Here is a 22,241-nt window from a genome sequence, read left to right on the forward strand (position 1 = left end):
GTGCCACAGTCAAATACAAAGTTTTCCTGTTAATACAAACACGTGTAAAGCACGCTGGATGAGGAGAAATTGGCCTGCACCTTGAGCACCACCGTTGAGGTGTGTTAACCGCGGGCGGTGTGGGTGTATTTCAGGCTAATATGTGCTAATCCACATTAGCTAACAGTGCCCACACTCATAGTTGCAAATGGGTACTCCCTCATCGATGTGTTTTTGGTTAGATTGTGTACTCGTTAAAGTAACTGCTGCACTGGCACATTTACATTCATCTCCAACCGACGATAATCAGTAATCACTTAACTTAGCTAAAATGTAGCTGTGGCTACGTGTCTGTCGTAACTTCGACAGCGTTAGCAGTGGACTCAATGTTTATGAAGAAGTTACAAACACCTCTGAAACATTAAACTATCACTCAAAGATAACATTACTTATACAACGCGCGCACACACACGTAGATTAATACAGTAAGTTGTGTGGCTCAAGTTAACAAACTGTTTGAGGTAGCAGCGTTAACGTTAGAGCACATTCGAAATTGGCGCTATTCGACAGAGCGATTGTGCAGCAGAAAGACGTTAATTAGGGTAAAATCTCAATTTTAACAATACAAAGAGTTACTTACATGAGGTACATGAAGTATTATCCGGCTCCGTAGAAAACCTCGTTCAAATAAACTTCTGGAACAGACGAGAATGAAGAATTTGCCCGGGCTTGTTCTTCTGTTGCTGCAGGTAGTGGGCGGGTCGTGTCTTTTCACGTCTGATACGTCTGATATAAACTTTTAAAATGAGTTTTGTAAAATCAATTTTTTGTGAAGTCCAATTAAATTAATTTTATTATAGAAAATATTAGGTTACGAAAATATTCACACTTTTTTACTTTTTGAAAACTCAAAAAACAAAGAAAGAAAAATAAGTTAATTTATTTGAATAAATATAGTTTTTAAAATTAAGTTATAAGAACAATAGCACTGAACGACTTTTTACAGTGTACGTTCACCCTTAGAGCAACAAACAAGCAAGCAAACAAAATAACCCATTTACAGCAATACAGAGTTGACCAGCACCTGTTGAGCTACAAAAAAATCAGGATAAAAGGATAAAAGTTTCATTAGGACAAAATGAAACTCACCCAGTGCAAAATAAACCCCATGTTTAACTTTATACAGTTCCAAAGCAGCCATTTCTAACACTTGACACTTGCTTAATGAACACAAACCCACAAGAACAAAACCCATTGTTTGTTCCTGTCAAGGCCGAGACAGATTCTCAATGCATGTCAAGATCTTTTCTAACGTAACCATTACTAATAAGCATTATGGTTAGAAGAAAGCAAGACACAGAAATGTACCACATAAAGCTACAAAAATGTCTCTGTTTTTTATTATTAAATATACATTTATTTACAATACACGTGTATAATTCTAACCATATAAAACAAGCCTAAAATAAGTCCGCCATTAGTGTATATTATAGTCCATAACATGTCATGTTAATAAAAGATTTGAACACACTTTGTATTAGGTGCCCTTAACAACTATGTGCTTACATAGGAAAATAAGTACAATGTACTTATTGCGTTCATAATGTATTTACTGCTATTGAGGTGGGATACTGTTCACGTTGGAAACAACAAAGTAGGTTCAACAAAATATTGCAGAAATTAATTACAGGTGTAATTTAAAACATGCATGTACACAATAAGTGCATTGTCTCAAATGATTCTTTTAAATGTTGAAGACACCTAATATAAAGTGCACCAAAGATTTAAATGCACTTAGTTTTTTTTCTTTTCTTAGAATCCTAGCAGACCCTTGACATTCAGCAGAATGTCATGCAACCAAGACTGTTCGGATAACAACATAAGATTTTTCCTCTGTGAAAGGTGTTATTTGTTAGTGCTTTCTGGTGTACCGAACGTTCTGGCTTGTTATGGAGGAAGAGAGCCGTGTGCATTACGTGACAGCAGCTTGGTGATTTCTGCGAATTTCAGCAAACATCTAAAACAGCATAACACAACTGCCACGGCTACGAACACAATACTCTGGGTCCTTCAAAAACAGCTACTACTTCATATTCCTGCATTCGGTGGAAATTCACAAAGGCTAAGATTTACTAATAGGTCACACCTTGTGGAAACACCTTTTTCAGATGTCATTGGAGAAGGATCGAGTCGATAAACCTTATCAAAAGTGGCTCGTGGAAATTGACTAGGCGACAACATTCACCCAATAGTCCTAAATGATTTGATGAAAAGCTGGTAAATGGGTTAGATGTTCTATCTAGAGATTATTATTATTTTTATATTTTATTTTCATTTACTCAATATTTTAATCAAGCCTATTTAGGTGATGTTCATGTTCAAGAGTTGCTTTTTCTTAACTAAAACTGTTAAAATGTTTGCGATAATTGAAATAAGGCTGAAACGAATATACATTTTAGATTAAAAAAAAATAAAATTGGAAATATTTCAATGGCAACCACCTGAAATAAAATTTCACTGTAAAATATATATATATATATATATAATATATATATATATATAAAATCGGTAAGTTTATGATGACGGGTTTTTACATTGCTTTAACTCATCAAAATAAGTTAAGCAGTTTTCAACTTTTTTATACACGTTATAGTCATTTTTTAGTCATTTTGATGTAATTTAAGTTGAAATTACTTACATATCCAAGTACATTGTATATATATAGGGCTGTCAAACGATTAATCGCGATTAATCACATCCAAAATGTATATAATTATTTTATAAATACACACATGCTTGTATATATTTAAGAAATATTTTCATGTACATACTGCATATAGATTTATATATAATTTATATTATATATCAATATTTTATAATATATATTTTTCTTAAATATACATGCATGTTAATCGCGATTAATCGCTTAACAGCCCTAATATATGTATATATTATACAATTTCAAGCCAAATCAAGCTATTAAAATATAACAATTATTTCCCCCAAAAGTGCCCTGCAGCTTTAATGTTTGCTACGCATCGGGATGTACTGCGACCATTGGAAAAAAGTTTTCCTTTTTGTACTTCTACTGATGCGCAGCTTAATCTAAAAAAAAACTACATCACATCTTAAACTTCCTTCGAGCTCCTAACATTTCCCGCTTCGTGCCAGTTTCGGAAGCATGAATATCTGAGATTGAGGATTCATTACCTCGCACTGAAATCTAATGACAGGAACGAGCCAATCGTGGTTCGACATTCCGGCTGGTGTTTATCCACGCCGAGATGGATTTAGCTGTAAATCGCACTGAGATTTGAGCCCAGGGCTGTTTGAGACAGGATCCATCATCTCTGTCCCATCGCGGGAGTGACATTTACATAGATCACGACTAGATAAATATCTAGCATTACTGATTCTTTGTCCTGACGCCACTGAAAATGACAAATGAGGGGGTTGGGTGGGGTGATGATTAGATACCGCCTCGAAGCTCCGATCTGCTGCATTGTGGGTATTATCAGAGGGATCTGCACATCTTGACCCTTTCCTATGCTATCCTGTTCAGCACATTTTTTTTTTATCATGTTGAGTCCGGGAACCAATTATATTTAGATTATATCTCAGAGCGGCGAAGAAGAAATCGTAATGTGATCTAAGACATATTTGAGGCTCATACGGGAAAGACCTGGCAACCTTAAAAAGGATGTGAATGATATTTTGACTCCATTACTCGGTTCCTCTGGAATATAATGCAATAGAATCAGGTCCCACCAGAACAGGATGAATTTTCATATTCCCAGTCTAAGAGTTTATTGTGGCCTGGTGTGATGCAGTGCGGAAACTTCTCTTCAGTGGATTCTCAGGGAACATTTTGTTCCTAGAAAAGACATTGTGATCACATTTTAACAGCATATGAGAATTTACACAGGTAAACGTGAAAGAAAATGTACCTTCTCGGTTGTTTGGGATATTGAGGCCTTATTTCAAGCTCTTCAGGCTTGGGAGAGTTTACAATGCAAACATGTTGCTGAGACCCAATTAACATGATTTACACAAGTAGAACATCATTTCAATACCTTTTTTTGGGGGTTCTGGAACAACATATCTTCCAACCAATCACTGACCTCAGATTTTAGGGGTCGTTTTAGGGCCTGGAACATCCTTATAGAGAGCATCAGACATGCACTTCCAACAAGAGAACCTGCAAGAGCTTGTGATAGAGTGATAACACCAGAAACAGATGCGCCGTACGAATGAGTCAAACTATAAAGACAACATAAAATCTAAATTGACCCTATAACTTTCCTTAAAGACCCCATGAAATCAAAATTGGAGTTCTTTGGCTTGTAAGATCATGTCCATTAGCTCTGAGTCTGTTTATATGCTAGCGCACCTTTAAAAATGTACTAAATAAATGCTTAGCACCTCTACTTATTTCACATTTACGGTCTTCATCTACTATCAAAACAGACCAAGACTGATCTTGGACTACACAGATTTGAGTCTAATAAAATCAAGACTGAGAATATCCCACCTCCATATACTGTACCGACTACAATTGATAAGAAAAATCATTTGATAATCACGATTCAGTCATGAAATAGCCGGAAGCCTTTAGTTTGCTGGATAAAGGACAAGTCCTTTGATACATCGTGCCTCAATTTCCTGTTTCAACAGGAAATAAGTCAGTACAGAAAAGAAAAAGAGGTCAAATCTTTTCAAGGGGTCTTTAAGGACTAGTCTAAATGGAAAGTAACACTATGTAGGCCTATTTTTTATTTTTAAAGTTTTATTGTGCACATATCAATGTTTTTAAAGGGATAGATCACCCAAAAATTGAAAATTCTGTCAGTATTTACTTGGGAAACACGAATTAAGATATTTTTGGTGAAATCTGAGAGCTGGATCACTCCTCCATACTAGTCCATAGGCTTCTTGAGGGATTGAAACTTGCCGGACTCCAAAAGTTATTAAAGACATCGTTAAAACAGTTTATCAAACGACGAGAACACTTTTGTGCGCAAAAAAACAACAAAAATAACGACTTTATTTCAACTATTCATTTCCTTCATTCTGGGCCTCGAGTCAGGTTACTAGTTTAACAGCGTATTAGGCCTATCTGTTGTTGTACGTCACACGCATCACACATGACCAGCATCGGCCAATAGTGAGCCTACGTGTGACGTAGCTTTACGCAATTACACTAGTTTAACTGACTAGACGCTCAAAGAGAAGGAAGTGAATAGTTGAAATAAAGTCGTGAAAAAAGTGTTCTCGTCGCTTGATAAACTTAAGGTTGAGCCACTGCAGTCACTTGGACTATTTTAACAATGTCTTCACTAACTTTTCTGGGTCGGCAAGTTTCAATCACTCAAGAAGCCTATGGACTAGTATGGAGGAGTGATCCAGCTCTCAGATTTCATCAAAAGTATCTTAATTCATGTTCCGAAGGTGAACAAACGTCTTACGGGGTTGGAACAACATGAGGGTGAGTAAATAAATACTGACATAATTTTCATTTTTGGGTGAACTATCCCTTTAACTTTTCTGCTGATGTAACTAAGTGTGTGGCAGGGAAATTATTCAGCCTATTTTCACAATCCAATCAAAACTTGCTGAAGAAAACAAAACCTCCCACTCTACTTTATTTCTTTCTAAATATTCAATTTCACTCTGAGATATACCACCTAACCATAATGAAATGGTTCCTGTTTTTTTTTTTTTTTAAATCTCGAATGAATCATTGGTTCAAATTACTCCAAATACAAAAAATAATAACTTGCTGCGCCTTCTTTTTAGATGGCATCAGCCCCTCCAACCACCCGTAATAGCCACTTTTACAAGCATGGATACAAACAAGTCATTATTTCCTGCTCTTTCACACAGAGATTCGTCACATGACTGTTAGGTTAAACGCATCGTGAATGCCATTTCAATTAGTCCTTAGGAAAGGAAACAAGAGTGAATGTAGAAACGGAGCAAAGGAAGGAGGAAGTGAAAGAGCCCCACTGGTAACATCACCCACTTTATTTGCATCACTACAATGTGCTCGCCCGTGGCTGAACAAGACCATTCGTGCCGGATTAGTACAGCACCAGAGCCGTTTGATTGGTCACGGTCCACAGAATGGAGACCGTCGAGTGTTTGTTTTTCTGCCAGAGTGATTCGCATGTGTGCGCACACAAACGATTCTGTAATCTCTTTGTTGTCTGGTTAAATAATTAGCCCTGAAAGCAAGAGTCGCTTCAAACGTTTGATTCTCCATTCTCTGCGAAGGGCTGAAGGCCATGTTTGGGAACGGCTTCAGAGCTTTGAAGCCACCTGATCTTCTAACTCTTCTGAACATTTTGTCTAAAACTGCAGCAAAGAACCACCGGTCTGTTAGAATCCGCCACGCTGCTTGCGCACCACTGTAACTCAACATATCAATGTTATGAACTTTCTGTTCCCTGAATCCTGGATGCTAAAGGACAGTGGTTGGGAGGGTGAAGGGCACTGGCTGTGTCCACGAGGCTCAGCTGTTCCCATTCCCTGTCCACTGAGTTGGCGCACAACACACGGTCACAGCGACTCGGCGGGGGTTCATGAGTTTCGTAAGCCACGGGTCAGATGAAGTACTCTTTCCTGCTGTCTCTCATGGCACTGTGTAGGTCCAACTCGGCTCGGTATCGGAGTTCTGGCCTGGGCTGGTGATCTTTCTCCTTGACGGTGGCCAGCTGTCGGGTACGTTCGTGTCGATGGCGGTACAGGAAACGGGTCATCACGCCCACCGCGCAGAGGGTAATGAGCACTACTGCTGCTATCAAACCTACGAGAGACAGAACAAGTAAGTGGCGCTTGCGCCGATGCAATCGCAGTCAGTTAACTTTTTTCCGATAGTCCGCAATACCATGGGCAAAATCCAGTCATTACAAAAGGAGTGCATGATTCAGGGTTTAGCGTCATTTTGCTTGTGTTCAAGTTCTGCGCTTTGGACAATGGACCTTTTTTGAGATGGTTCTCACAGCAGAACATGAAATCCACGGGGAGGAGTCGGATGCAGATCCAACTCCTCCCACATTACATACACCTAAACATATAAACATACCCAACTCCGCCCCCTGATCGCTAAACCCACCCTTATTCCCTAAACCCAACGCTAATCCTACCCATCTCTACCCCTTGGATCTTGATCCTTTTTTCCATGCAAAATGTTCATAATGTGACTACACCTTCTGTGTCAACTTTTGCACCTCCAAGATTCACCACCGAAAGTTGACATGATATAATTCTGTGAAGGTTTCATAGCAAATTTCCTTTTTTTTAAATGAAGCGGGAAAGTACGTAGCACATACCTCCAATTACCGCAGAATCATTTTGGTTAGCGTTTGGAAGTTTCTTCCCTCTACTTCCTGTATCTGCGTGCTCTGTGAATAAAAGGAAAATTGTACCTTCAATTCGAACGTTGACTTTATACCAACCTGACAATGTTGGCTGGTTTGTTGGTTTGACTGGTTGTGTTTTAACGTCATGCCAGCTTCCTTGGCTATTTTCATGGCGAGTAACAAGTTGAAATATAATAATAGAGCCATTATATGGAAGCTTGTATCGGTCATTGATAAAAAAAAAGATAATTGCGACTTTTTTTCCCCCACAACTGCGAGTTTATACAGTATCTCGCAATTATGACATTTTCTTTCAATTGCGAGTTTATATCTCACAATTTTGACTCTATAACTAACAATTGCGAGATAATATCCCGCAGTTACAACTTTATAACTCGCAATTGCGAGTTTATGGCGAGTTTACACGGAAATGAGTCTGAAGAGAAAACGCAAAAGTGGCGATGCGTTATCACTTTTTATTCTGCGTTTAGACGAGCGTTTTGACGAGCGGGAAATCCGCATGCATATAGTGACGCAAAATTGTGTAAAATTCAATGTAGTATGCACTCCAGGCGGCAAGGTGGCAATGTGGAGCACTGCCACACAACAACACCAAGTCTGCGCCCCTTCGTACAACCTTCACTGACAAGCAGACTTTTGTGTTTTTACCGTTTATACGGGAACGTGACGGTGGAGCGTTTTTAAGATTTCCACTCTGGAGGGTGGTTTCACTTTTTTGAGTTTTAAGCCCCAAAAACGCCGTCCACGTGTAAACGAAGGGCACATCCGATAAAATATTTTACGTTTTCACCCGCGAGCGTTCTCGTGTAAACAGAGCCTATATCTCACAATTCTGAATGTATAACAAACAATTGCGAGATCTTATTTCTCAAAAAAGTCAGCTTTCAATTCGGACATTTTCTTACAATTTGCAAGTTTATATCCCACTATTATGACTATAACTTGCAATTGCGACTTTATATCTCGCAATTCTGATCATCTCAGAATTGCAAGATATAAGTCGCAATTAAACGCCATGCTATCTCAGCTCACATTTGCAAGAAAAAAAGTCAGAATTCGTAAATAAAAAGTAGTCAGTAGCGGAAAACAAGCTTCCATACCTAAATAAGGTTTTTAAAGTTTGCTTTGGATAAACATTCTAAAATGGTTTCAGGGTTGACTGTTAAAAATGTATCCGGAAGTGTTTGCTGAGTAATATAACAATCTAAGAGAACATAACTATGCATCAATTAAATAAAATCTCCTTAAAATATACTGGACTCTAGTATGAGGATTACAGCAATGGATCTTTATTTGATGATCAATTTCACTTAAATTGTGTGTGATTCTGGAATGTCCTATTCAACTGTTTACATTCGATCTGGTACCACGATTATTGTAAATAAAGATGTTACTTTATTATTCTTACAATTTGTTTTCCGTACCCTGATCGCATTCAATTGTCGAAAACGTAAGATACTAATGGTAGCTTTACCAACCTGACAGAGATCTGGATGAAGACTTATCCGCCAGCTCTCCGCAATTAGACTCTACCAGGTTACCAAGAACGCTAACCAACGAGCTGGCTCGATTCAATATGGCCGCCTTGAGAGGAGCCAAATGGTTGAACTGAACTGAGGACAGACAACCAATGAAACCTTTCGATCCTGCCTGGAGAACCTCCTCGTCTACACCAGCTCGACCTGAGAATGATAATAAGACAGTACCTTAATTGCGATTGGTGGACTGGAGGTTCTTTGATTTTTGTCCCAATAACTAACAAAAATAGTGCTAAGCCAAAGATTTTTGCCCATCAAACTATCTCAAGTTGGCTTGATGTGGGCGAATTAGTCAGTTAAGCAGCGGCCCCACACCCACAGCTTTAATCTTGGAGTTTAATTAAACCGCCTACCTGTGACTTTCCCCAATGTCAAAGACCTTATCGTGATCAACTCTTTGTCCGTGGACAGGCTGTATTTCAGATTGGTATCTTTATCAATCTAAGAAGGAGAAGGATACAGAGAGAAAACCAGAGAAAGAGAGAGAAATGTTGCGTGACATTCATAAGATTCCACAAATGCTTTGATATTTTATTGGTGTGAGAGAAAAGCTGTTGTGTGTTAATCTGCAACACTGTGTGAAGAATACTGATAACGCACTGCTCATAAATACTGTGAAAACAGGGTGGATACAAAACTTCAATGTATCGTCAACCAACTCAGACTAAAAACAAATCTGGTCTAAATCAATTGAGGGGAATGCGATTGATGATGCTACAAATATCGGTACATAATCTTGAAAAATGAGTAGAACACAATGCCATTGTAAACTGTGTAAAGCCATTCTTATGAAAAATCAAACTTGTGTTATTTATTTTGTAAAACTATTCAAGCGTAAATTTACATTTTTATGTACATTTTTGCACCATGCAAATTGTTCATTAAACCAATTTAACAATAAATGTGACCAAGATATAAAAATGTTGGTATACAAAAAAAATACATTGCGAGTTGCAAAACACGAATTGCACGAAATTGTTGTAAATATTGAATTGAACTGCAACCTATATCTTTAATTACATTTTTGTGTAAATTGTTCAGAAAACTCTTTAGTAAATTGTTGCATCTTTAATTGAACTTGTGCATTTTGTTGGTAAAAACCATACTTGCGTAAATTCCATGTCTGCGATGCATAGGCCCTACTTTTCAATTGAATTTGTGTGAAAAAAAAAATTCCTAAAACCATTTTTATCTACAATGTCTTGGTTTTGTTTTGGTTTTGCAGTTTTCATGAATGAATTGATACTATATTGTTGACATAACTGCAAATATTCATTATACAAGTTAGTAGGTTCCACAAAACATTCCACAATTTCTTACGAAATGTATTTTGTTGTTTAAAATATATTGGCATCACCCACCTGGACGTACATGTCCCTTCCCTCTCTATGGATCTGGACTCTGTGGAGCTCTCCGTTAGCCAAATTAAAAGACGTTGGCGTAAAGATGTCAGGATCTTTCTCTCTGTTCAACCGATACCAAATCTGCAAACTCCCTGTGGGGTGCCAATGAGACGCGAGAAAGGCAGGCAATTTTAGACAAAAGTGAGACAGAATCAAGTCAGCACAACACACTTTGAATGGCTCATTTCCTTCCCCACTGATGAGGGTAATTGCTAGCTTGACCGGTGTTTTGAAATATGAGAAACACAGAAAAAGATGCTCCCCTCCAATCATCACCATCATTGTAATAATCATCTACCGACAGTTTGAAAGTAATCAAAAAAGAGCTTTGATTGGCTGATACAACACTGTGATTGTAACAGCCGTGACAGGACAAAATTTAGGTTATACATTTAAGTTATATAAATTCCCATCTATATCACGTAGTGAACATTACACTATAGTAACAGACAATATTATGTTAGTACCATTGTGAGCCAAAATAATGGCCATGTACTGTTGATGATAGGTGTTGACTGTCAGAAGCATGGCGGGGGTTTGAGTCGTGAGGAAACTGAAAGCGATGCTCTCTCGTGAATTGCTGCTTTGGGCGAAGATGGCCGAGGACTGACGGCTGTGGTTGCGCATCACGGAAAACGGTTCCTGGAAGGTGTAGGTCACCGAAGACCCGCTTTCAAAGGACACGGAAACTTCTGGAAAGAGAGAAAACACAAAAGCGTGAAAAACGTTTGTGGCCAGATCCTAGACGGTGATTGGCCATGTTTTTGTTTCCCTATCAGCATATTAACGCGCTGTCGAACACCAAGGACACAATGCTGAATGGACAATACAGAGGAAATGAACCATTTAACTCTAAATGTATGCAAAATTATGCTTGGACTGCAACCGACCCCTGGGCATCTCATGGTGTTCATTTACTCATAATATTATCAGAATAGAAACACCATCTCTCTAGAGTCCAATAAACCCAAGAAAGTCTCATTCACAGAAGGCTGAATGGCTCGGCTGTCTGACATATCGGAGGATCAAATGTGATAAAGGCTGTATTGACAGCGCAGAGGTTTAGCATTGAGCGTGATGGGCAGGGAGGATCCGCTGGGATTGGCCAGGTTATGGCCCTTTGAGTGAAATTCATCCAAACAACTACGGTTCACGGTCATGGACGCAAGCCATATCGAAACAGCGAGACAGACAGAGAATAGCAGAACTGCACTGAATATCTCATGTTTTATCCTGCTCAGCTTTGATCAGGTGCAATCTATGGGCACAGCGCCGTCTTCACAATTCAAGGTTACCGAGCTCTTAAACGTCCTCCTTTTGGAACGCTCTTTGATATGCCGTAGAGAAGTGAGGAGGATACCACAGTTAAAACAAACTGTTTTTGATGACAAACTGTTCCCTTGAACAGCAAAACCATCTAGATTGTGAGTCAAAAATAACAGCAGAACGATGTATTGGGCAGTATTTGGCCATTTTTAATGCCTTATTTTAGTTATCTCTTAAACGTTTTCAGGATTCGGGGCTGTTTTAAGATTCTGTTTATTCTGTTTGGGCAACATGCTTTTGGGGAACCATATTGTAACTAGTATAGCAATTGAAAAACCTCAAATCAGTCAAAATAGGTTTGTTGCTAATTTCCGATAAGTGATTTGGTCCATCCCTGCTGTCAATGGCGGAGAAGCGTTAAAAGCTACGCTAGGAAACGAAATTAATTTCGCCGTTTGTGGTTTCAGTTGGTATAAAATTTACGCAATGACCCATTTCTTTTACTATTTTTCACTTCCTTAAAGGATTAGTTCACTTTTGAAAAAACTTTTGCTGATAATTTACTCACCCCCATGTCATCCAAGATGTCCATGTCTTTCTTTCCTCAGTCGAAAAGAAATTAAGGTTTTTGATGAAAACATTCCAGGATTTTTCTCCTTATAATGGACTTCCATGGGAACCAGGTCCAACCGAGGTCCAAACGACAGTTATAACAGTTACAGATGCAGCTTCAAATGTCTTTAAACGACACCAGACGATGAATAAGGGTCTTATCATGCGAAACGATCGGTTATTTCAAAGCTTATTCCAAAAATGTAACTTTTCTAAGGACAAATGCTAGCCTTTCTCCATTCTGTGAGGCGCGTTTGCAACGTCACGTAATACGTAATTACGTTCAAAAGGTCACGGGCGACGTAGCCAGAAGTACAGAGTCAGAGTGTTTACAAGTTGAACGCATAGGTTGAACGTGAAAACTAACTCAAACGCCGTTTACAAAAAAGGAATTAAAAGGTAAAACAACGATGTCTGACGATTTTGATTCTGTACTTCCGGCTACGTCGCCCGTGACCTTTTGAACGTAATTACGTATTACGTGACGTTGCAAACGCGCCTCACAATATATTACAAGGCTAGCATTTGTCCTTAGAAAAGTTACATTTTTGGAATAAGCTTTGAAATAACCGATCGTTTCGCATGATAAGACCCTTATTCATCGTTTGGTGTCGTTTAAAGACATTTGAAGCTGCATCTGAAACTGTTATTAACTGTCGTTTGGACCTCGGTTGGACCTGGTTCCCATTGAAGTCCATTATAAGGAGAAAAATCCTGGAACGTTTTCATCAAAAACCTTAATTTCTTTTCGACTGAGGAAAGAAAGACATGGACATCTTGGATGACATGGGGGTGAGTAAATTATCAGCAAAAGTTTTTTCAAAAGTGAACTAATCCTTTAAAAAGACAGACGAAAAAGACGGGAAGCTTTCAGCTTTGCTAGTGTTAGTGCAACTAAATATAAAGTGCAAAAAACAAACAAACAACAACAACCAGGAAGCATTGTTAACACTAGTACAAAATATTAAGCAAAAAAAAAAAAAACCAGCTCTGTTGGCACTAATAAAATGAATTATGTGCAAAAAAAAAAAAAACACCAAGAAGCATCGCTAACAATAGGACGACAAAATTGCGAAAAAACAACCAAAAACAAAGCTCTGTTCTCTCAAAGCAACAAAATGAAGCTTGGAAATGACAAGCATTAGTTAGCGCTAATACAACTAAATTAAATGCAAAACAAACAGGAAGCTTTGTTCGTTATTGTTAGTACAACAAAATCAAGCACAAAAAATATACTATTTTTGGGAGGGTAGTTTTGCTAAACAAGCCTTTGGTCTCATAAACTGGCTAAAAATGTTAGTGTTATTCTTTACCAGAATATGTAACTTATACAAACTTAACTGTACAGTCAACATTCACAATAAAAAATTTTTTAAAATCATTAGCAATGATTGATGAACCAAGTGACACGACACAAAAATTGTCATATTATCACATCATTTCTAGACAAAACATAACGTACCTTTCTTGCAGCTGGGTCCTCCGTAGGCAGAGTGTGTGCAGTCACAAACATAGCCGCTGCTTTTCTCGATGCATTTCCCCCTGTTGTGACACAAGCTGTTTTGGCTGCTGCAGTGACCCGGGCAGCCCGAACTGACCCCAGGGGTCATTTTAGCCCGTTCTTCAAGGTCGAGCGTCATGCCGTTAATATTTAATGACCTGATGCACCCTAGAAATCCTCTCTGCCTCGATGCTGTGCCTCCTGTGGAGTACAGACAAAAGTTTTGTCGTTTTAACTTATCCAATGCACATGCAAAAAAATACGTTGAAAATGAGTTATCGAATCATTTGCATTTAAACCCTATTAACAACATCTGTGTTTTGAGATATGGGGCATATTATTCTCTTGCTGTCACTCATGGCTGTGCCTACCAATAAACAGCTGGCTGTTGAGCTGAAGGTGTGTGTGGCCTTCGGATGGGGCGTCTAGGAAGCGCAAGGGCAGCTGGTCCACCTGCAGCGACGCCTCCTTCACGTTCCTCTCCGCTCTGACGTAATGCCACTGCTTGTCGTTCAGCGGCACGTGAGACTTCACCGTCAGAACCACCGGCCCGTTGCCCACATCAAACGAGAAGGTCACGACAGAAGGGGCTGCGGGAAGAAAAGACAGTAGCACCTCATTGCAGTACACGAGATCCAGGGGGCGGAGTTGGATCCAGATCTAAGGGGTGGAGATGGGTAGGATTAGGGGTGAGGTTAGGGATCAGGGGGCAGAGATGGGTAGGATTAGGGGGCGGAGATGGGTAGGATTAGGGGTGGGGTTAGGGATCAGGGGGTGGAGATGGGTAGGTTTAGGGGTGGGGTTAGGGATCAGGGGGCGGATATGGATAGGTTTAGGAGTAGAATTAGGGATCAGGGGGTAGAGATGGATAGGATTAGGGGTGGGGTTAGGGATCAGGGGGCGGATATGGGTAGGATTAGGGGTGGGGCTTGGGATCAGGGGGCAAATATGGGTAGGATTAGGGATCTTGGGCGGATATGGGTAAAATTAGGGGTAGGGTTAGCCATCAGGGGGCGGAGATGGATAGGATTAGGGGTGGGACTAGGGAGCAGGAGGCAGAGATGGATAGGATTAGGGGTGGGGTTAGGGATCAGGGGGCGGATATGGGTAGGATTATGGGTGGGGCTTGGGATCAGGGGGCAAATATGGGTAGGATTAGGGATCTTGGGCGGATATGGGTAAAATTAGGGGTGGGGTTAGCCATCAGGGGGCGGAGATGGATAGGATTAGGGGTGGGACTAGGGAGCAGGAGGCAGAGATGGATAGGATTAGGGGTGGGGTTAGGGATCAGGGGGCGGATATGGGTAGGATTAGGGGTGGGGCTTGTGATCAGGGGGCAGATATGGGTAGGATTAGGGATCTTGGGCGGATATGGGTAGGATTAGGGGTGGGGTTAGGCATCAGGGGGCGGAGATGGATAGGATTAGGGGTGGGACTAGGGAGCAGGAGGCAGAGATGGATAGGATTAGGGGTGGGGTTAGGGATCAGAGGGTAGATATGGATAGGATTAGGGTGGGGTTAGGGATCGGGTGGCGGATATGGGTAGGATTAGGGGTGGGGCTTGGGATCAGGGGGCAGATATGGGTAGGATTAGGGATCTTGGGCGGATATGGGTAGGATTAGGGGTGGGGTTAGGCATCAGGGGGCGGAGATGGATAGGATTAGGGGTGGGACTAGGGAGCAGGGGGCGGAGATGGATAGGATTAGGGGTGGGGTTAGGGGGCGGAAATGAATAGGATTGGGGTTGGGTTAGGGATCAGGGGGCGGATATGGGTAGGTTTAGGCATCAGGGGGTGGAGATGGATAAGATTAGGGGTGGGGTTAGGGATCAGGGGGCGGAGATGGGTAGGTTTAGGTATATATAAGATGGAAGGAGTTGGATCTGGATCTGGATCCAACTCCTCCCCCTGGATTTCGTATTCTGCAGTGAGGACCATCTCAGAAAAGACACAAACGCTAACAGGAGTTTGTGGACATTATTTATTAGCTACTGATTGTAGGTAATTTAATATTCATTACTATATTTAAACACATATTAAATAATAACAAAATATAATACATTTTATTTAAATTATAAAATATACTAAATATAAAGGAAAAAAATACATATAACGGTAAAAACATTTATATAAATGTTAAATACATTACTAAAAATATATATTTAAATAATTATTTTGTTCATTTCAATTCAATGATTATTTATTGATATGATTAAGAATATGTATTAAATGTTAAATATTTATTTTATATAAAAGGTATATTTATATATGTATGTGTGTGTGCAGTATACTGTATATGCACAGTATAGTAAATTATTGTCAAAGCAGTCAAGGTCCAGCACGACATGCAACACCACCCTGGAACAGGAAGTTGGGCCGACCGTTTAAATTTTCCCGTTTACAATATTGTAATTACCTCTTTTACATGCAGGCAATGTATCCAGAAAACTCTTTGCGGGAAATAAATATACGTAATACTTATGGGAAAATATGTAAAAAAGGCGGCGGGCAGGCAATGTGATGAAGATGAACAGCCTCAGTGAACTGAACTGTGTACTGTAATTACACAGCTGATGGTTTCAGTGGCTGCAGAACACAGCGCCACAGTTCAGTAAAACTGCTCTTTCCACTGAAATTGGCTACGTCCTCTCCTCTTTGCTGCAAACACTAATGACATGGCATGAATATGAGCGAGATTTGCCAGTTTATCTCCATATTTGTGTTGCTAAAACATTAGCGAGACGGGTGAAACTCACACAACCCGTCAGGGAGAATGCTCATATTTCATCTCAAATTGCTTAGCATGTTCTTAATATATTGATCTTTTGAGCATGTTTCGGATCTTTATCTTTACTTGAAAAGTTAGTTTGATCACTCCGCCGATCAATATAAAGGGACTCACCGCTGAGCTCCACTCTAATGAAGTCTTTTGTGCCCAGATTTTCCAGGAAGACTCCGGAGGGTGCCGTGGTTTTGAAATAGAGCGAGACGTCGACGCTGAGCTCGGCCTGAAGTGTAGGGAAGTGCAGGTAGGACGACTCCTGGTAGAAGGAGGCAGCGTTCCACAGAAACCCTGAGGTCAGAGGAGACCGATTATATCGTTTTTATACAAACATTTATTTTATACAATTTTTTTTTAATGTTGTTCATGTTCTATTTGGAAAAAAGAACAGATCAAACACTTTTTAACGGCAGTGTAATAATACTTGTCTCAAATCAAATAGAATACGGTGCGCATCAGATATTTAGCTAAAGAAAACTTGTATAGTATGATAAAACATGGTATTTTCTGTATGGTTAAGGCCTTACGTACTGTCCCCGTAGCAGTGGAGAGATCCGACTCTGTATATCGCTTCTGACCCGGTTCGGTTTGTGTCTCCGACCAAGATCTCGGTCACCGGTAAGTGCTCTTTGTAGGACAAAACTCCAGTGTCATTCTCCCTGTTCACAAGCAAACAATAGCTGTGTTCACATGGCTGCCATCAGCATCTACGGGTGTTGATATTGTACATGTGGTGAGAAGATATTCAACAGATTACAAACAAAGCAACTGAAATTCTAATACGAAAGACCACTAGTGTAGAAACGGGCAAACAATGTAGGCAAACAGACTGAACGCGAGGCTTGTACCATGAGTTGCGGTCAGCATCACAGTTGCAGAAGTGGTTCATATCGATGCAGTTCTCATCCAGGCTGCAGGCGCATTGCTGCACCCCGGGGAGAAATCCACCCCAGTACGTCCTTCTCTCTCCCGCCCGGTCCAGCCACCAGGACAAGGGCGTCCCATCTGGAGCAAACAACACAACATATTTCTTCATTTTGACAATGACTCGACTAAAAACGCCTCAGGAATGTGCCAATATAGAAATTCAATACCAGCAGTCAATAAGTAGTTTAGTGTACAGTATAATAAAACACTATTATATATACCCTCACCTAAAGGATTATTAGGAACACCTGTTCAATTTCTCATTAATGCAATTATCTAATCAACCAATCACATGGCAGTTGCTCCAATGCATTTAGGGGTGTGGTCCTGGTCAAGACAATCTCCTGAACTCTAAACTGAATGTCAGAATGGGGAAGAAAGGTGATTTAAGCAATTTTGAGCGTGGCACGGTTGTTGGTGCCAGACGGGCCGGTCTGAGTATTTCACAATCTCCTCTGTTACTGGGATTTTCACACATAACCATTTATAGGGTTTACAGAGAATGGTGTGAAAAGGGAAAAACATCCAGTATGCGGCAGTCCTGTGGACGAAAATGCCTTGTTGATGCTAGAGGTCAGAGGAGAATGGGCCGACTGATTCAAGCTGATAGAAGAGCAACTTTGACTGAAATAACCACTCGTTACAACCGAGGTATGCAAAGCATTTGTGAAGCCACAACACACACAACCTTGAGGCGGATGGGCTACAACAGCAGAAGACCCCACCGGGTACCACTCATCTCCACTACAAATTGGCAAAACAGGCGACAATTTGCAAGAGCTCACAAAAATTGGACAGTTGAAGACTGGAAAAATGTTGCCTGGTCTGATGAGTCTCGATTTCTGTTGAGACATTCAGATGGTAGAGTCAGAATTTGGCGTAAACAGAATGAGAACATGGATCCATCATGCCTTGTTACCACTGTGCAGGCTGGTGGCGGTGGTGTAATGGTGTGGGGGATGTTTTCTTGGCACACGTTAGGCCTCTTAGTGCAAATTGGGCATCGTTTGCCACGGCCTGCCTGAGCATTGTTTCTGAATAAAAATATTATTACTAATACTAATAATAATAATTATATGGCATATGTTCTGTATAATGTTTATGCGTATGGTATTATAACAATTTAAACATACATTAAATACAGTATATATATATATATATATATATATATATATAATATTTATTTTATATCACTTAAGAATATCAAATAATAAATATATAACATAACAATTTTATTTTAAAAAGGGGTTTATACTGTACATGAAATTGGTAAATGGCAATAATAATAATAATAATAAGGCATATAACATTTATGCTTATGCTATATCAATTTAAAAAGAGGTTTGAATCATTTCAAAATGATGATAATAATAATAAAAAACTTTAGCTGACAATTACACGCAGGTAAGAGCTTGTTCTACCACAGTAAAACTGTGGGCAGAATTGAGAGTGTTCCTCTGAAGTTAACAGATCTGAAAAAAGACTAGTCAATGGAGATATTCCCACCACATCCAGCAACAATTATTCCACACATTTAGTCTTTATACCCAATATCCCCCAGGGAAAATCAGGCCAATCCTTGAGACTTTGCTCTACAGCCCCCAAAGCGCAAGAACTGGGACCCAACTTCAGATCTCATTATGCAAATATCCCTGTGCCCGGCACAAAGTGATGAACAATTTCAAGGACCGGCTAGTTTATAAATGTCGCCATTTCCCATCAATTAATATTGAAAATTAGATTGGGGTCAAGTCAGATTATAGATCTGAACAAACTCCACTTCGGGTAAATCATCCAATGAGCTGAGACGTTTAATCAAAGAAAAAAGGACTTGGGAGAGATGAACTGACCGGATAGTGAACACAGATGAGCGACTGCTTGACATTAAAGGCAGAGTTGGCGATTTGTTCCAGAAGTTGTTATGTTGTTAAGCTGCTTGAGAGTCTCTTCACATCCTGATAGCAATCACTTAAGTAAAGTGTATCTAAATGTGTTTATAGGTATATTTATATCATATCATACAGTATGTGGAAGGCTTAGGTTCATAAAATGTATACCCAATCATACGATGTTCTACCTGCCTGTCAACGTATGTATGTGTCATCATCACGTTTCATGCTGTCCAGAATTAGACAGTCATTAGACTGCGAACAAAACCGCAGCCACCTTTTACTGCTTCTACTGAACCCAAACAACCAGCTTATGCTGCGTTCTTAACTACTGTAATGTGGAAGAGATGGAAACCCGTGACGTTTTTTTCTTGGAGCAGTTCAGGACTCATATTTACGCATTTATATGGCAACACTATCAACACCGAAATTAATCTGCAGCAGCCAAGTGGTATAACTCAGTGCTGTAAGTTGTTTACATTCATTATCATTGTAATGTCAAGTGGTTTGAGACAAGGGGTTAGTTTAACGCCGTCTCTCGTCTTCTGACACTGCTGTCCGTTCTCCGTCCGGAGGTTGAGTGGCTTTGTAGTGGGATCTTATGTTTTTAAAGCTAACTTGCTATTGCTAGCAGCTCCGAAAATTGTTTGTTAAAGGGTAAGTTCACCCAAAAATGAAAATTAAGTCATTAATTACTCACCCCCATGCTGTACCAACCCCGTAAGACCTTCGTTCGTCTTCGGAACACAAATGAAGATATTTTTGATGACATTTATCAAGCGACGCGAATACTTTTTATGCGAAAAAACAAACAAAAATAACGAGTTTATTCGACTATTTCTTTTCTTCCTTGTAGGCCAGAAACGAGATTTCCTTAGATTTCCACGACGCATGCGCGAGAATTGCGATCTGCTTACACTACTTCAGATCAGTTCTCGCGCATGCGTCGTGGAAATCTAAGGAAGTCTCGTTTCTGGCCTACAAGGAAGAAAAGAAATAGTCGAATAAATTCGTTATTTTTGTTTGTTTTTTCGCACAAAAAGTATTCGCGTCGCTTGATAAACATATAGTTGAGCCACGGTTGTCACGGTAGGATATTTAAACATTTTCTTCATTGACTTTCTGGGCCGTCAAGAGGCAGTCCCTTAGGCAGCCAATGTGGTAGTTATACAGCTCTCAAATTTAATCAAAAATATCTTCATTTGTGTTCCGAAGACGAACGAAGGTCTTACGGGGTTGGTACAGCATGGGGGTGAGTAATTAATGACTTAATTTTCATTTTTGGGTGAACTAACCCTTTAACTGAAACAAAGCTGAAATGCTACAATACCAGCTTGGCAACGATTAATCGCATCCAAAATAATTATATAACATTTGTTCTGAGTAAAATTATTGTGTATATATAAATACACATATATGCATGTATATAATGTATATATATTTATATTAAATATATAGAAATAACATATTTTTCTTAAAGCTGCAGTCCGCAGTTTTTCCTCTTTGTCGCCATCTCTGTTCGAAATCTGCAATTGCAGTCATTCGCGGAATTATCAACTTTACTTGAGTTGTACTTCAACACCCTCGAAACGACACAGCGTGGATGAACACAATGTTTGAGGAGACTGTGCGGCTGTCAGTCACCGCGCCGGTGTGGATACTGTCATTAAGATGCACAGATTATTCTTTTTGAAAGTATGTAGGACCCTATGAAATCCGGTTAATTTTTTCCCAAATTCCGTTTTATTTTTTTTCTCCCAAATTCCGTTTTTTCCGTTTAAATTTTTGGGAATTAGTTTGTTTGGTTTTTTTACTGCATTTTCACCAGACAGACATTCATCTCCCAAACAAAAACAGAATTTCAAACCAAATATCTAAAATTCCACGAAATTCCGCGTTAACACTAGATTCCGCGTTAATTGGCCAATTCCGCAATTCCGTCCGCGATACCGTGATCGCAGAAATCATAAGCCACTAAGTATGACCAACATAATTCAAATGTCATCTGAACTAGTAAGAAACATCTCTTTTGTTCTGGTTCTGACATATTTTATACAAAATTATATATTATACAAAAAAAACAAAATATTTGATGGAAAAACTTAAGTTAAAGCACACAAACTGCAGAAGTTGTTCAAAACCCACCCCATGTGTTGAAGAGGCGGGACTTCCTGCAGAGATAAACGACTTCCTGTTGGCACTGTTCGGACCTGCCCACAAGAGTCCGCAGCTGTTCCAGAGACGCGCTGTAGTTGAACTTCATCACGTGGGGCTTCTGAAGGGACGACCCTTGAACTCTCACTATATCAGTGCTGTTGTGATTCACCACCGTCCAAACCTTATCATCTGGAAAACACAGATAGATACGCACAATACTTTTAGACATGCAAAGTTTGAATCATCAATTCATTATTTGTCAGCACTAACTGAAAATCCTATTTTTAGTCTGCAGTATGTAGTAAGTAGCACCATTCAATTGCCAACATAGTCCACATTATCTGCACTGTCAAATTCAATCCTTTACTAAACTGAACCCGCAGCAAGTTATACCTCCTCGATTCATTCAGTCACAAGCGCGATCTGTAATCTAGATAATAACGTACACAAACCGTAACGAGAAAGAGCGCGGCTTCAATTAGCTTTAAAAATAAAGCCGCGTAGCAAGCTCAGAGTTAAGGGCAATCTTCACTACACCCCTGACGTCAGCTTTCATTTATCCAGCAAACACCTCAGCAGGGGGGGCTGTGTTTACCCAGCCAGCAGGCACTTAAGTCTGCATGTGCCAAGCCTACATTAATTTACATTTCATGCGGCATTTCTAATTGAGGTTGGCCAAAGTCAATGGCACTTTATTCTAGTGGATCCCGAGCCAGCGCATGTGTGGAAGAGGGCAATGCTTTATCACAATTCTGCAGAAGATGAGTAATATTTCACAGAACAAGCAGCTTGTATAACGGTCCAGC

The 22,241-nt window shown here is 39.8% G+C and overlaps 1 protein-coding gene across 3 annotated transcripts in view; it reads right to left on the reverse strand.

The window, feature by feature from the left end:
- Positions 1-5,707: 5,707 nt before the first annotated feature.
- Positions 5,708-22,241, reverse strand: part of cntnap5b (contactin associated protein family member 5b) — an 83,495-nt gene continuing 66,961 nt past the window's right edge. For all 3 annotated transcript variants that reach the window (XM_089134480.1, XM_089134485.1, XM_089134488.1), the window contains 12 exons: positions 21,424-21,624; positions 17,311-17,467; positions 16,994-17,121; positions 16,583-16,753; positions 14,053-14,271; positions 13,643-13,882; positions 10,770-10,994; positions 10,261-10,394; positions 9,253-9,340; positions 8,840-9,043; positions 7,311-7,382; positions 5,708-6,784 (listed from right to left, as the gene is read on the reverse strand). In XM_089134480.1, coding sequence (XP_088990606.1) covers positions 6,582-6,784; positions 7,311-7,382; positions 8,840-9,043; positions 9,253-9,340; positions 10,261-10,394; positions 10,770-10,994; positions 13,643-13,882; positions 14,053-14,271; positions 16,583-16,753; positions 16,994-17,121; positions 17,311-17,467; positions 21,424-21,624 — 2,042 coding nt within the window. In that variant the 3' untranslated portion in view covers positions 5,708-6,581. The remainder of the gene's footprint in view (positions 6,785-7,310; positions 7,383-8,839; positions 9,044-9,252; positions 9,341-10,260; positions 10,395-10,769; positions 10,995-13,642; positions 13,883-14,052; positions 14,272-16,582; positions 16,754-16,993; positions 17,122-17,310; positions 17,468-21,423; positions 21,625-22,241) is intronic.

The sequence above is a fragment of the Pimephales promelas genome, chromosome 2, assembly GCF_988280905.1.
Source record: "Pimephales promelas chromosome 2, fPimPro1.hap1.1, whole genome shotgun sequence".
NCBI lineage: Eukaryota > Metazoa > Chordata > Actinopteri > Cypriniformes > Leuciscidae > Pimephales > Pimephales promelas.